General features: G+C 37.3%; 1 protein-coding gene across 1 annotated transcript in view; it reads right to left on the bottom strand.

Moving 5' to 3' along the window:
- Col5a2 (collagen type V alpha 2 chain) overlaps window positions 1–16,849 on the bottom strand; it is a 139,834-nt gene that overhangs the window by 14,701 nt on the left and 108,284 nt on the right. Inside the window, exons 24-44 of the mRNA XM_055616744.1 lie at window positions 15,805–15,858; window positions 15,214–15,312; window positions 14,707–14,760; window positions 13,962–14,060; window positions 13,803–13,856; window positions 13,660–13,713; window positions 12,743–12,796; window positions 11,826–11,879; window positions 10,127–10,171; window positions 9,715–9,813; window positions 8,297–8,404; window positions 7,959–8,012; window positions 4,860–4,913; window positions 4,626–4,679; window positions 4,105–4,158; window positions 3,442–3,549; window positions 3,286–3,339; window positions 2,404–2,457; window positions 1,361–1,522; window positions 795–902; window positions 36–143 (exon numbers count right to left, since the gene is read on the bottom strand). Coding sequence (XP_055472719.1) covers window positions 36–143; window positions 795–902; window positions 1,361–1,522; window positions 2,404–2,457; window positions 3,286–3,339; window positions 3,442–3,549; window positions 4,105–4,158; window positions 4,626–4,679; window positions 4,860–4,913; window positions 7,959–8,012; window positions 8,297–8,404; window positions 9,715–9,813; window positions 10,127–10,171; window positions 11,826–11,879; window positions 12,743–12,796; window positions 13,660–13,713; window positions 13,803–13,856; window positions 13,962–14,060; window positions 14,707–14,760; window positions 15,214–15,312; window positions 15,805–15,858 — 1,584 coding nt within the window. The remainder of the gene's footprint in view (window positions 1–35; window positions 144–794; window positions 903–1,360; window positions 1,523–2,403; window positions 2,458–3,285; window positions 3,340–3,441; window positions 3,550–4,104; window positions 4,159–4,625; window positions 4,680–4,859; window positions 4,914–7,958; window positions 8,013–8,296; window positions 8,405–9,714; window positions 9,814–10,126; window positions 10,172–11,825; window positions 11,880–12,742; window positions 12,797–13,659; window positions 13,714–13,802; window positions 13,857–13,961; window positions 14,061–14,706; window positions 14,761–15,213; window positions 15,313–15,804; window positions 15,859–16,849) is intronic.

The raw sequence follows: 16,849 nt of genomic DNA, 5'->3' as shown, positions 1-16,849 counted from the left end.
ACTAACGTATTTTCTTTAAGGATTGCAGCACTCACTTCTGGTCCAGGTTCCCCTACAGGACCATTGGAGCCTGGCGGTCCTACTGGTCCAGGGGGACCTTTATCTCCTGTAGCACCAGTCAGTCCTACTTTTCCTGGTGTGCCCTGAAATTAAAGCACAGTACGTAAGGCACTGCAGAAACAAGAAAACCGGATCACATAAAGCTCCATTTACTCTGTAGTACTTCAAACTCTTCCTGTAATCCAGGATCTGCAGCATCCACTCTTGCTTAAAAACATGTCTACCTCTTAGCATATTACTCCTGACCTATCACAGAGACCAAAAGCATCCTGCACCACCTGCTTAGGTATGCATTTTGTGTTCGAAACATATGTAGTCAATTATGACTATGTTTCTGAAATCTGTATCATTACAAACAACCCTATCACTCCTGCTTTTTCCGCTCACTTTTTAAAAATGTGTTCAGTATTTTAGAATCATCGTTCAAGAATTTTACTTTTCAATTTTTGGCTCAATTCTGATATTGCTAAGATAAACTTTAGTTTCTAATTTGTGAGCTTCATATTTATACCCAACGGTCTAGTTTAACACACCAGGAGTCCACATTCTGTTTAAAAACATTTGTTTGTCAAGGTTGTCAAGCGATAACATTTAAGATCAAAAGGTTTTGAAAAGCTAGGAATTTATGCCAGCTTAAGACTCTTTGAACAACTTACCAAGTAAAACAAATCAATTCTTTCTGCAAAAATTATATAACATATATCAGATAAATATTGATGAACACAGCTACTCACCGCTGGCCCAGGAAGGCCAGGCATGCCTCGCTCCCCACGTTGTCCAGGCATTCCAACAATTCCTCTTTGCCCCGTGGTACCAGCAGGACCAGGGGGGCCATCTGGACCCTAATGGTGATAAAAGACTATAATTACTACACTAAAGAATGGGTCTTTATCAGAGGAACTTATATAGAATGTAAACACTTGTGAGTTCCAGCATAGCCTTTGACATTATTCAGCTATGGAAGAGGAACTTGATAGCTAATGAAAGTATAAAGAGATTGCCAATCCCCCCCCCAAAAAAAGTCTTTCTTCCTTTTAAAATTTTCTTTACATAGGAAACATTTAACAAAGAATGTGTTTGGTGTAGTTTTAGAAAACATGTTTATTTACCATTTTGTACTTTTCTACATACACTTTTATAGCAAGAGTTAGAAATTGAAAATTTATAGAGCTTAGTGAGATGAAAACATTTAAGAATATTTCCAGAATAAAATTTTGATAGATTTTATGCAGAGATTATTAATGGTTTCTTCTTATAAATATTTCGGTTGATGTTGCAGTGAAACAGATGCCAAACTTACAGGTTGTCCATCTTCTCCTGGGTCCCCTTTGTCTCCTGAGGCACCAGGTGGGCCAGCTGGTCCTCTATCGCCCACTCTCCCATGAGAGCCAGGGTCCCCACGAAGACCAGGAGGTCCTTCCTTCCCAGGCTCTCCTATAGGTCCTGCAGGCCCTGGACCTCCCTGGTACCAAACAAACAAACAAACAAACAAACAAACAAAGGCAATGAAGAGGGCAGAATGGAAGTAAAGTAAGAAGAGCAGACTTAGAGGGCTCAGCATCAGACAGAGGACAGAGTCCTGCAGCATAGTTTTTATCTCCTTAGATAATTTGTCACTGAGGACACTTAAGCAAAGCAAAAAGAAAACAAATCATAGTTGTAGTTTAATGCTCTGAGAAAATCTTAAACTCTGTTTTCAGATGACCACTTTAATCCTTCATTATTAAAAGAGTTCTGAAATTAATTTTACATTTCAAACTTACTTAATGCTGTTTCAACTATAGAGTATAATATTTCATTTCATTTAGACTGGCTTGAAATGGCCTTGTGACAGGATTTACTAAAGAAACTTTGAAGGGCTGATGTGATGGTGAAGCTAATAGCTAAACGCCCTCATGGCTCTTGCAGATGACATGGATTTGACATGTGGCAGCCACAACTGCCTCCAACTCTAGTCCCAGAGGATTGAACACCCTCTCCGACCTTTACAAGCTCCTGCATTTGCACGGCACACAAATTCGTGCAGATCTACGTAACAATAATGAACTTTTAGAAAGAGCATTTCAGATAATCTAGAGATTCTTTCTAAGTGAGATCGTAACATAACAGTATTTAGTCCTTGACTAGAATAGCAGTTAAGCATTGGGTTAGTAAGAACTTGCAAGCAATCCTCTTCAAGTTAATTGATTTGCAACTTTGAACTTGTGCTGATGAAATGTCACTATGACTGCCAGAAGACTTAACAGAGAAAAACAAATCAATGAGCTTAAATAAAAATAATAATTAAAATATCACATTTGTGCATGCAAATATGTACAATGATTTAAATCTAAGCTGACTTACAGCAGGGCCAGGAGGCCCAACTCTGCCAGCAGAGCCAGGAAATCCTGTAGCACCCTGGGAACGAAATATCATACCATTAGTCCAGAAAACAGGAGTCAGTTTTCTACTTTCCTTGAGCCTGATTTTCACACAAGAGGGTCTGGGCCTGTTATTTCATTCCTTATTTATGACCATGTACCTTTTTTTGTTTTTCTCATGCCTCAAATGTTTTAGGGAATCTGAATTAACTGGTAGAAGTGACATGGTTTTTTTTCTGTTTTTTACTTTTATCGATTTAAACATGTAAAAATAGAGCTAAGAGTTTCACGCTCTACCAGCTGAGTTAGCTGGGAACTGAGCAGAAGCCAGAGGTCTCATACCAGACCAACACGTCATTGCAATGATCTCTTGCAAGCAGAGCAATGTGGACAAAAGACTGTACTGTGGTACACACTGCGGCACACCACAGCTTCCACAATGAGCATTTTCTTTCTTTGTGGGGGTTTTGCAAGGGTGTTTGAGCAGGCACAAACAGGGAAGAGATGAGTGGGATTGGGGTGCAATATGTGAAACTCACAAAGAATCAAAAAATATGTATTTTTTTTTAAAAGTACCACAAAACCACACTGGTATTTTGGATAGTTAACTACATAAAGTGTTTTTACTTAGATAAACAATACTTATGCTCCATATAAAGAAAGAAGCTGAGTTTTCAAGATTTAAAAAGCTGATTTTTCACCCAGATCTCCAGCTTAAGCCAAGTGCCCTTTGCTCTATAAACAGTAGATACATAGAATAGCATGTTATCACATCAGTAGATAACAGTTACCGTTTATATAACCAGGACACAGTAGATATTTGCAACTGATTGTGCCCAATTCACAGAATAACAGATAAACTCACAGGTGGGCCTTGGGTTCCTCGACCACCTTTCAGTCCAGGAACGCCATGAGGACCCTATGTGGGAGAAGCAAAAGACCACTAGAGTAAGCCAAATGCATGATGTTTACATTATAAATATTGGTCCCTCATACCTAAATGTTTTTTTTTATAACTCACATGAGGGCCAGGTGATCCTGCTAGACCTTGGGGTCCAGGAGACCCGGCATCTCCCTTCTGCCCTGGCTCTCCAGGCTCACCCTTGACTCCAGGCTGTCCATCAGGACCCTAAATGCAATTGTCCAAATGAGCAACTATTTTTAAAATTTATAAACAAATTATTTTATATCAATTAATGCTAACATGACATTTAGGCTTATAAATATTGCTATGTAATTAGTTTTAAGCATGGTATAATAATGCAATTCTTTAAAACTTTCTCAAAAAATATCAGCCTATTTTCATCATAGAAAATAATTATATAAACTAAAATTATATGAGCATCTTTTGTTCCACCTATTAAAATACGTTGAATAACACATAAAATATTTTAAGCTTTAGAAAATTTAATATGTCTAAAAAGATATCTGAATAACTCTTAAAGTCGTTACTTTACCAAGAAGGGTATTAACTTTTTCTTTTTTCTTTTTTTTTTTTTTTTTTGGTCAAGACAGGATTTCTCCGTGTAGCCTTGGCTGTCCTGAAATTTCTCTGTAGACCAGGCTGGCCTCAAACTCACACATCCATTTATCTCTATCTCCCAGAGTGCTGGGATTACAGGTGTGTGCCACCCTGCCCAGCTAAGGCATTAATTTGTAACTTAGACATATTTGAAATTTTTACCTGGGGTCCAGCAAAACCAACAGCTCCAGTTGGACCATTTTCACCACGAGAACCCTAAAAGCAGACAAATAGTACTGAAGCTTTCACACATATACTATACATTTTTGCATAGCTAACGATATAGAGAGAAATCGACTACACTGCTTGAGGAAGAGCCTTAAGAAAAATAATAAGTTGGAAGTCGTTGAACAAAATCGTCAAGATCAACAAAACTTTTTAATTACTTAGAAAACAAGCTACTTGTCTTGATTTGATAGATTGTGAGGCTGATAATCTTTAAGATTAATAAAAAATGAAATTTGAAAACCAGGAAGTTATAAATAACCACAGTAAACATGAAAATCACACTGAGGTTAGAAGACAGTGATTAATGCTTGATAGATAATAGGAGATAGACATAAATGATATATAAATAAATGACAGATTATGATGATAAATAGATAGATACAATGTAGATCAATAAGAGAGACATCTTTTTAGTGTTCAACCTCACACTGAAACAGCAAAGATTTTTCACTTACAGGATTGCCACGGGAGCCAGGAGGGCCAACTAAACCTCTAGGACCAGGTTCACCCTAGAAGAAAGATTTTCAGTAGCTAAGTACACAATGCACAGTGAATTGGAGAATACGAGGCACACGTGAAGGTAGGCAGTGGGGAAACTCTGAGACGAACTGTCTTAACCTCACTGTTGAGAAACAGCAATCATTTAGGCCTTCTTATTTTGGAGTGTACACTGCTATCTTCCGACATACCTTTTCTCCAGTAGGGCCTGCTGGACCTGGAGGGCCCAAGGGGCCTGGAAGACCCTGTAAATGAACAGAACATAGGAAAGTATATATCGAACTTCCATGTTTAAGTAAGTAAGCAAACAAATCAGCTAGTTTTGTTGCCTGTCTGCTTTTGAAAGTCATCACCTGCCATAGATGACATCTCCTTCTATATTTTCAATACTTTTTTAATATATTTCATTTTTTTTAATTTTTCTTTTTTATCTTTTACATATTTATTATTACAATTTATTCAATTTGTAATCTGGCTTTGGCCCCCTCCCTCATCTCCTCCCAATCCCATCCTCCCCTCCCTCTTCTCCCCCATGCCCCTCCCCTAGCACTTTTGATGAGTCATCCAGACACTAGCACCTAGATTTTCCTCTACAAAACATTTTTACCTCTATCATCTAACTCTGCTCAGTACTCAAAACTGTCTTTAAATTGGTTCTTAATTTGCAGTGCTTTCGGCTATCTTTCTGTTTTTATAACGTGTTCAGTTTTGTAAATATCTACTTTGAAAGTTGGGTATAGATTGAAAATTGGCTTTTCTTTTGTTATGTTTTTGAATTTTTAATATAAAAATAAAATGTAATTCTTTTATTAAAAATGTAATTACACTGAACATCTCTTCAGTGTTTAAAATGAAAGAGCTCATTGTTGTTTGCGCAGTTCTGAACATAGGGAGTGTAGGACAGCCTGGAGCTTCAAAACACATAGCCACAATATTTAAATGACTAGATTGTTGGAGTTCTTTATGAGCAGTCTTCTGTTAATTTTATGTTTCTTCTTCATAGGCACCTCAGTATTCTTTTGTTATTAAAGTTATATATATATATTGTTGAAGGAATATAAAAATAAAATTTGCTTATTAATTGTATTCTTGAGAAAAAAAAATTTCTTTTCTCCAGCTATATAAAAAAAACTGAAATCCAAGTGGATCAAAGACCTCAACATAAAACCAGACACATTAAATCGGCTAGAAAAAAAAGTGGGGAATACCCTAGAACTCACTGGCACAGGGGACAACTTCCTGAACAGAACACCAACAGCACAGGCTCTAAGATCAACAATCAATAAATGGGACCTCATGAAATTGAAAAGCTTCTGTAAATCAAAGGACACCGTCATCAAAACAAAGCGACTGTCTACAGATTGAGACAGAATCTTCACCAACCCTTTGTCTGATAGAGGGCTAATATCCAGCATATATAAAGAACTAAAGAAGCTGAAAAGCAGCAAACCAAGTAATCCACTTAAAAAATGGGGAACAGTGCTAAACAGAGAATTCTCTGTAGAGGATTATCAAATGGCAGAGAAACACTTGAAGAAATGTTCAACCTCATTAGCCATTAGGGAAATGCAAATCAAAACAACCCTGAGATTTCACCTTACACCCATCAGAATGGCCAAAATGAAAAACTCAAGTGACAATACATGTTGGAGAGATTGTGGAGAAAGGGGAACCCTCCTCCATTGCTGGTGGGAATGTAAACTTGTACAACCACTCTGGAAATCAATCTGGCGCTTTCTCAGACAACTAGGAATAGCTCTTCCTCAAGATCCAGCCATACCACTCCTAGGCATATACCCAAAAGAGGCTCAAGTACACAATAAGGACATTTGCTCAACCATGTTTGTATCAGCCTTATTTGTAATAGCCAGAAGCTGGAAACAGCTCAGATGCCCCTCAACTGAAGAGTGGATGCAGAAATTGTGGTACATCTACACAATGGAGTATTACTCTGCAATGAAAACTAAGGAAATCATGAAATTTGCAGGTAAATGGTGGGACTTGGAAAAGATCATCATGAGTGAGCTGTCCCAGAAGCAGAAAGACACACATGGTATATACTCACTCATATAGACTTATAGGAAAAACCTAAAATCTGTCCATCTAAAGAAACTAATTAAGAGAGAGGACTGACTAAAACACTCAATCCCTATCCCGAAAGGCAAAGAGTATAGACATCAGAAGAAGAAGAAAGCAGGAAACAACCTAGGAACCTGCCACAGAGGGCCTCTGAAAGGCTCTGCCCTGCAGACTATCAAAGAGGCTGAGACTTTATGACCAACTGTTGGGCAGAGTGCGTGGAATCTTATGTAAGAAGTGGGAAATAGTAGGTTATGGAGAGGATAGGAACCCCACAAGGAGAGCAACAGAACTAGAAGATTTGAACACAAGGGTCTTCCCAGAGACCCATACTCCAACCAAGTACCAGGCATGGAGATAACCTAGAATCCCTGTGCAGATGTAATCCATGGCAGTTTAGTGTCCAAGTGGTTCCATAGTAATGGGAAGAGGGACTGCCTCTGACACAATCTGATAGGCCTGCTCTTTGATCACCTCCCCCTGAGGGGAGAGCAGTCTTACCAGGCCACAGAAGATGACAATGCAGCCACTCCTGATGTGATCTGATAGACTAAGATCAGAAGGAAGAAGAGGAGGACCTCCCCTATCAGTGGACTTGGGGAGGGGCATGCATGAAGAAGGGGTTGGGAGGGTGGGACTGGGAGGGGAGGAGGGAGGGGCTTATGGAGGGATCCAAAGTGAATAAACTGTAAAAAAAAAATAATAATAATAATAAAAACGTATTTTTCTAAATACATGTATATATTTAGAAACCCTCTGAAAGCTGTGTAAAAAACAGTTTGTTGCTCATATGGATAGTAAACATAAGTTTCTTATTAGTTTAGAAGAGGTTATTATTAAACAGGGAAAACATGTTATTATTTTTCCCTTACAACAAATGTTCCTTTCCTATTGCACTTACGAAAAACAAAGCAGTAACCATATTTGCCCTGATCTGTCACACGTATTTTCATAAATATCATAGATACAGGGATAACTTTGTGTTTTGCTCCATTCTTTCATGGAGAACTTTATATTTTTGTATTGCTCTGATGCAGAGTAGAATAAGTACCCGCTGTCAGTTTACATCAAGTCTCAGTTGACATCATTTTTGCCGTCTTGAGTATGATTCAACATGCGTAACTTTGCTGTTAGTACTTAGAGCAAGTTTGGAGGGTAACAAATGAAAAGGTAGGTCTGTAGCTCATGGCAGACAATGTCCTTTCCCTTACCCTTGCGCCATCATTTCCGGGTGTCCCTTCAGCACCTTTCTCTCCTATGCCACCCTAGAAAAACACACAATCACAAAACACCAGTTGCTCATTCAGGTATGCTTCCTCTTCTCCAGATGAAGCTTCCTGAGGGCATGGTTAAATTGTTGCCTTCATAGTTCCACCCCTTGAAGACCACAGCAGTACCTGGCCATGCATATTCTCAATAAACAAGAGTTATCTTTAAAATTGACTAATGCTTCAGGATGAGACAAATAAAGAGTTTCTTAGGAAATTACCATCATAGACAGTCTAAAGACAGACACTGCAAAAATTAATTAATAAAAAACAGGACTTACTCTGTCACCCTTAGGGCCAGGAGTCCCTGCAATTCCTCTCTCTCCTGGCATGCCTTGAAGACCTGGTGGTCCTGTGTCTCCAATGGTCCCAGTGGGACCTGGATTGCCCTAAAATAAATGAGACAACATTACTATATTAATACTAAAACCTGTGAAGTTGCTGTTTGAATAATTGAGTGTTAGCAATCAGATGGAGTTTAGTTTAAAGCTCAGATTTTGCATTAGGGAAATTGTGTCTGAGTAGGATTTCTTGAACGTGACTTAGACTTTCTTATTTTTTTGGCTTCTATTTCTAATTTCTCTCTTTTGTTCACTTCAGCTTCTCTATTACATTGTTCTTTTACCTAACTTAACCATTCCTTACTATACTTATTATACACAATTAGCATATCAACTTAGGGTTTGTTGTGACATTTTGAACATTATATGTCTTTGATGACCCTCCTCATGCCCCTGTAGCCCATGACACACACTGCACTGCGCCGTCTCCAGGGGCATCTTTTCTACACATGTGTCCTATTGCCTCCCAAAGCCAATATCCATTTCCACCTCTCATGCTCTCCACCCTAGTTTTATTATCCATACCCATCCTCTCTTTATAGAAAATTAAATATTAATTCAAAGAAAAACAAATATCCTTTCAAATGTAATTAATTTAATTACCCTTGCTTTTCCCTTCGTGGCCTTGGCAAGCATATAATAATAATAATAATAATAATAATAATAATAATATTGAATTTAGGAAAAAGAAGCATTTCATTACGTCCTTGAAAAACCTGTGTGATTAAGCTGGTTCCCAGCTGCTTTTAAAACCAAACTGAGATTGCCTTTGTTAGATCACTGTGGACCTTGATAAAGTAAATGGCGCCTTAGTCAAATAATCTCGCAAAATTTCCTTTCAGTTTCTCTCATGAAATCTGACGTTGTCTTCTAACAGTCCCAGAATGGCCCGTGAAGGCACACAAGCACGTTCTCTCTGCTGTCCTGTATTCAGGGCTATATCTTTCCATACATAATTGGCCCCAATTATCCCAACGATAATTGGGGCCAAGACAACAAACATGGAGCACATTGTTTGCTGTGCCTACGAATAAACTGTGGTTTTCCATTTCCTGTCTCTGTTCATTCATAGATGTTACTAACAAAATACTCAAGCATCAGGAGTGTGTGTGTGTGTGTGTGTGTGTGTGTGTGTGTGTGTGTGTGTGCACATCATCCTGACCCCAGGCTCATCATTCCCACCACTGAAACCTTATCTCTTATTGCCAGATAAAAAAAGTTAAAATTCACCTAATAAAGATTTCTTTGAAGAAGAAATAATTTAATCAGGTTTTCCTGAAAAATCCATAGAAGATGTGTTCCAGAAGCAGCTGGTAAGTAGTAGGGCTTCCAACCGCCCTGGTCAGGTCTGTACTCACCTTTGGACCATCAGGGCCGTGCCCTCCAGCCATGCCTTTCTCCCCAGGCAGCCCGGTTATGCCCGGCTCTCCTCTTTCTCCCGGATTCCCTCTTTCTCCCTAGACATCAGAATGTGAAATAACTTCAATGTAAATCTAAAATAAGTTAAAATGTTTACACAAAATGTTTTCCACTGGTGAAATTTTGGTAATGGAGCCATAGAATAGAGTCATTAGAAATGGCTCAGGTTTTCTAGTTTAATGACAAGAAATAAACTGGAATTAAAGATACTCTCTGTTCACCAAACAAAAATTTTTTCCAAATAGTAGAAAAACTTAATATTTACAATAAAACACACTCTAAGACAGAAGATTTCATTTTATTCTGTAGCCAATGGGAAACAAAATGAATCACACAGAATAAAACACCTACCCGAGGTCCTAATGGGCCAACTGCTCCAGGCTCTCCAGGAACACCCTAGCCAGGTTTGAAAAATAGAAGATAAACATTGATCTAGATCTTGTATCATTAGAAACATTTCCAATCAAACATTATTACATCTGTAGTATACCATTAAAATAACTATTAAAGAATTAAAAATATATATACTTTTACAATTGAGAATATTATTTTTTCTGCAAAGATTTGTACTATGCACAAATATTTGATTTTTTGGCAATGAGAATGTACAGAATATTTTCTTACAAAAATAGCATATTAGATTTTTTTAGACACAACAGAACATAGTTATATTGTCTTTTTAAAAACAAATTATTAGAAGGTGTTCAAATAGTAGAATAACATACAAAAGTATATAAAAGCCAGTTGTTTCAACTAATTCAATTTCAATTAAATTGAATTTAGTAAATAAATTTTGTTTGTGTATGAATTATATGTATATGAATATATATATATATACACACTCCAATTGTGGGATCAAAAGAGCAGTCATGCTATTTCAAAACTTCTTTTCGTAAGCTCAAAGAACCTCGTGGAAGAGGGGCAGCAAGGATTGTAGGAGTAAGAGGAATCAAGGACACCAGGAGAAGAGAGCCCACAAAATCAACTAAGCAGGGCTCACAGGGCTCACAGAGACTGAGGCAGGAGTCAAGGAGTCTATGTTAGGCCCTCTGCATATATCTTATGGCTATTAGCTTGGTGTACTTGTGGGGCTCCTAAGAGTGGGAGTGAAGGTGTCCCTGACTCTTTTGCCCATCTTTGAACCTTCTTCTTCCTACTGGGTTACCTCGCCCAGCCTGGATACGAGGATTTGAGCCTAGGCTTATAACTTGTTACACCATGTTTGGTTGATATCCCTGGGGGGCCTTTTTTGTTTTTGTTTTTGTCTTGTTTGTTTGTTTTTAAGGAACTGGAGGAGTGGATATGTGGGAGAGGGGGTGTGGGGGAGGGACTGGAAGGAGTAGAGTGATGGGAGGGTGAAGACAGGATGTGTGATATGAGAGAAGAATTTTAAACATTAATAACTTTTTAAAGTCTGCTTCCAGATGTTTTTTTTGGAAGTACATTGTACCCACTATAATAATCCTTCTGATCTTATATAAAATATTAGTTTTGGGAAGTTTTCCTGTACCTTCTCTATTGCAGCATTTGGATAACAAAATTATTATACTGTTTTACTATATTCTTTCTTTCTCTCTCTCTCTCTCTCTCTCTCTCTCTCTCTCTCTCTCTCTCTCTCCTCTCTCCAATTTTGGAAAATACAGAGCCACATAACCCATGATCAATTTGTTCAGCTGAGGAGGTCCAGTCCATTCTATATGCCAAGCACATAGAATGTTTAGCAAATGTTTATTACATGGTAATAAAGAAATTAATTCCTCTGTGCCAGTAAAATATTTATATCAGCTCCAGACTGTGAATCACCCACTAAAATTGTATAGCATAAGATACACAAAAAGCATGTGAATTGTAAACTTAGGAAGCCTGTGAGTAGAGTTCAGACAATATGAGCTAAGCGACTTTGAAAAAGTTGCACAAGATCTGAGTCCCTTCATCTGTACAATGGACATAATTGAATTGTTGAACATAAAAAGAAATCTAGGACTTCACTCTTAAAACATGCTGTTATACCCTCAATTTGTATTTTTGATGTTATTACTTGAAGACTTACTTGATCACCTGGCTTTCCACCTTCACCAGGAGGCCCTGGAGGCCCAGGAAGTCCCTAAAACAAAAGTGACAATTAAAATAGTAATTCACTGAAAGTTTTATCAGCTACCAATCCCAAATAGTTTACATTTTATACTTCATTCAGTCTTCATGAAAAACATTTCTTGGACATTTTAAGCAAAAGTTATGAAAAACACTGTCTAAATACATAAGAAAGCCACCTATTAGAAAGCATAAGAGATTGTCAATTTATAATACTATATTCTTATTTATCCATACCACTTAAAAATTAAGATAAGACTATAATATAAGGTACTTTATGTTTGTAGAGTCTATTATGGCTCTAGCACAGTGTTTGAACCTGCTAGAATATTGCTGAAAGAAGGTCTGAGGTTTTCACAAACAAATTGTTTTATGCCCGTACATGGAAGCATTCTGTGATAATCTGTTCATTGAGAAGTTTGGGTGACTATACTAATAGAACCAGATAGGCTTAAGTTTAATAAGCATTGTTGAGATACTGGGAACATTTTACTATTGTTAATTTCTTAACAGCTTTGTGTTTGAACATTTTTTTCAGAGAAAGGTCATTCCTTATCCTTGAGCAACAATGTTTGGTTATATACAACTATCTATCCTATAAAGGTGTCTATTTTGAAAACTAAAGAACTCTGCCTCATTCAAACATTCTATCATGTACATGTTTACAAACACATTCATATATACAGGGCCTCACTCTATATTCTAACCCTGCCTGGAACTTAATAAGTAGCACAGGCAGGCTGTATATTCACAGCCTTCCCACTAACTCAGTCTGCCAACTGGGAGGAGTGCAGACGTGAGCATTGTCACCTCGCTACAAAAAACTATTTTAAAAAGCAATTCATAGAATAAATGAAAATGTAAATTAGTGCATACCTGAAAGCCAGTAGGGCCCGGAGGTCCCTGCTCTCCTCTTTCCCCAGCTAGGCCCTAAATCAAAGAGAACAACAGCATGAGTTCCACCAGATCTTTATGTCTGCTTCTTGCATTCACGGACTAGGATGACTTATTTTTTTATTTCTTCCAACCACCTACTTTACATATTAGCCACATGGAAAGCTAGTAATAAAAACACCAAATTTATTATCTGAAGTCTTTGAAAGGGAGAAAATTTTATTCAAAAAGCCAGTGGAAAAGTTACAGCATGGTTTATTGCTGTTGTTTTCAGTTCAAACATAAAAGGCCTAGAACCAATCATAGATGAAATATGGGAAACCTATTATTTCTTACATTCAATTTAAAGGGTTGTATTTCGATTGAAGTTCATTTCTAGTTATTGTCATTTCAAAATAGAATGATCAAAGAACACTATGTTAGCTGACCCACAAAAACTAAATGTCAAAATGTCTTTGAAAAACAATTTTAAAAAATCTGAAGATGAAAACTTTATATCAAAAGATGAGCATCTTTTATTTTTTGAAAACCAGCCAAATTAAATACATTGTCATAAGATATTTTATCAGAATAGAAGTATAATTCTGCATTTATACATTTTAAATAGAATACATTATAAATGTTTTCAAACACTATTTTCCTTAATTAATGTATTCAACTACAGTACACAAAGACGATAGCATAGCTTTTGTCACTGTTTGCCATTTTACAGTTTAAAATTAGATCAGTCTTTTTACTAAAAGGGAGTACATCAGAGGAATAAAATGAAAAAAAAAAACCCTGAAATTCCTCTTCAGTCTCTTGTTTCCTCATTCCATTTCCCTGAATCATATTTATAAGTAGTCTTGGAGAAACAGTGAAAACTGCTATGTATAATGTCATCGAAAAAAGTCACATACCGGGGGTCCCACGGGGCCTGAAGGACCAACTTCTCCATCTTTGCCAGGAGCTCCCTACGACCACATAGACATTTTAGGTGAGGCCATCAGAACTCGTATGGTTTCATATCTGTTTTATTCAATACCAGAAAATGGATGCCTACCCTTTGCCCAGGCACACCAGCATTCCCAGCTTCTCCTGGTTTTCCAAGGTCACCCTAAAAAATAAAAGGATGCTATTCTAAAATCAACGAATTCAAAAAATACACCTCGCTGTCCACCTGCAGACTCCAGTGGGCTGTGAAACTCTGTTCGGTACTTACACTGCTACCTTTGGGGCCCGGAAGGCCCATGCTCCCAGGCTGCCCTCGGATGCCAATGGAGCCTGGAGGACCTGGCCGGCCATCTTCCCCAGGAGCACCCTGCAGGGTTGACAGCAGGTAGGTTAGTTGAGTGTGAGTGGTTTCTAAGTCCTTTGCTAACAATAGAAGTCATTTTAACTAAAATCCAATTTGCTTATGTTTATGACTTAGTAAATGAGAAAAAAAATTAATGTTTTTTTTAATATATATATATAAATCTCTGAGGTACTATGAGCATTTAGAGCAGAATTATAATTTTGCTCCCTTCACAAGCCTCATTGCCATCATCTCCTGGCCTTCTTGTCTTTTATTTACTCTGTTTTATGGTGTTGAACATTTAAAATTCAACTTTCACACTACACTATAAAAAAGAGACTCAGGTACATAAGCCAACAACATATTTACTTCTAAAACATGTAAAAGTGGAATGCCATCAGGGAATGACGATGTTATTAAATACATTTTAACAGGATTAAAATAAATTACTTCAAATTTTTCACTGATGTAATTTCAATTTCAAATGTCTAATAGAGAAAATTTAACATATATTTTGTTCAATTTGAAATTTATAATTTGTAGATTCTAAGGAGTTGCTCCTAGGGAGCACTTAAAAATGTAATCATGACCATCACTCACAGGATAAATAAATGTAACTTGCACAACCATAGAAAATGGTAATAGTGGTAGAATTATTTCAATTACTTACCAAAGGCCCAAGTTTTCCTTCAGGACCTTGAACACCAGGATTTCCTGTCAGGCCCTGACAATGAAAATCAACTGTTAATTTGTTTCCAGTCAGCAGATGAAATAAACTTTAAACAGAAAAAAAAAAACAAAAACAAAAACAAACAGAGAAACAGTATTTTATTGTAAACAACTAAACAGAATAAAAATTTAACTGACATTTTGTTTAATTGAAACAAGAAGTTTCTTTACCAAGGGTCAAACAAGTTATTTTAGCATCAAATTTAGAAGCTGTAAAAATTTACAAACAGGTAGTGAAGCTGTTTGGAAAAGGTATTTTAGAAATTACTGTATGTTATGTAGACATCAAAAATAGCATGCCAGTGTTTTTAAAATAATGCATCCATTCATACCTATTAAAACAATGCTCTATGTCATAAAACAAGCTAAGTATAAAAGCAGTTAATGAAACGTTAAGAATGCGGAGGTGCTTGGGTGTTGATATAGCATATAAACACAGGCTTCTTACCCGAGCGCCTGGAAGTCCAGGTTCACCTGGACGTCCTGGGTCCCCCTGGCCTCCCTTAGGTCCTGAGGAACCTACAGGCCCACGCTCTCCTTGAGCACCCTATTCCACAGAAGACAGACAGGGCAGAAATGAAGCAAAACAGAAGAAAGTTAAGTTCTTATTTTTCCGAACACACTAATATGCACCCTTTTGTCAAAGACAGATTTAAAAACACTGTCACTGAATATTTGCTTCTAACTTGTATCCCCTATGAAAATCATCTTATCCACCATAAAGTAAAGCTGAAGTCATAGCCTCACTCTAATAAAGAAAGAATTTTAAAGTTTAAAATTTATCTAAAAATTACATCAACTATACTAAAGCTCTGCAACATTTTGTTCTCAGAAGTACCCTGGAAGTATGGAAGCAAGGCTATTCAAACCACCATCTACCTCCCAGGACTTCCCAATGCTTAACAGTAAAAAAAAAAAAAAAAAAAAAAAAAGTTTCAGGGTTAGCCCAATACCTGCTTCTATGTCCTTTGTGGGTATGTATTCATGTGGGCTGGGTACACATCCCATTATAGAAATGTCAGCCTTGGTGTGATCTTACCTTTGGTCCAGGTAAACCATCAGACCCTGGAAAACCACGATTGCCAGGAGCACCCTACAGTGGACAACAATGCAGTTTTGAGATGTTGTTTATCATTGTTTCATGTATCTACTGAAAGGTTTTAATTTTGGTATTATCAGATTTTCAGAGATCTGATCAAGTTAACACAGCAGGAGATAAGCATAAAGAAAATAATCTAACTATAAAAATTTAATTGAAAGTTTGACAAACACGAGTAGTGAACCAAATTCTCTAAAGAAGTCCTCCAATAATTAATTATAAAATAACACATAAAAGGTAATATATAGACACATGAAGCAAAAACATTGTCTATAGTGATCAAAATGCCAACAGTAGTGGTTTGGTGTTTTTTTTTTGTTTGTTTGTTTGTTTGTTTTGTGTGTGTGTGTGTGTGTGTGTGTGTGTGTGTAGAAGACCTTGGCTTTCACTAAAATTCTGTACAAACATGAAATTACCATTGTCCCTTCAGGACTGTTTTCTTATACTCTACTTTTTCCTACTTTCACTTTCCTACTTTTTGAAACCGCCATGTCCTTTCTTGCCCCCTCGGCTGAGAATTCATTGTTCTATCTCCATGATCTACTGCAGGCTTCTCCCCTTACAGTCTCAAGCTGATGTCATTTCACATACCCGTGTCTCCTACCACTGAAACTAGCACCTATCAGTTAAAAACAGCCATGGTTACTCTCCACTGCCCCCAATTGTTTAATAGTGCATAGGGTGCTTATGAAAATGTGTTTTATTTACCTGTTGACTTCTTGTTTACACCCAGTATTTTAAACCAGTTCACTACAACCCGTCTGAGGATTAGGATCAGTAGTTTCTTGTTCACGGTTGCACCCCGAGCCCTTAAAGCTGGAGCTGGCCTACACTGATCAGTCAGTTAGGAGTGAAGCTCACGTAGACACTTGACGATTTTTACGTAACGAGAAACATGCTACGCCCTGTAAGGCATCTGCACCATCTCTTAATTACTCCGTGTTTTCTTTTTATTCAAAAATTTACTCACGCAACCACCCAAAAC

Source organism: Psammomys obesus, unplaced genomic scaffold (genome assembly GCF_907164565.1).
Source record: "Psammomys obesus unplaced genomic scaffold, mPsaObe1.curated_primary_1811, whole genome shotgun sequence".
In the NCBI taxonomy this organism is placed as follows: Eukaryota; Metazoa; Chordata; class Mammalia; order Rodentia; family Muridae; genus Psammomys; species Psammomys obesus.
Note: the sequence above shows the minus strand (reverse complement) of the source record. Positions and strands in the feature narration are given on the sequence as shown.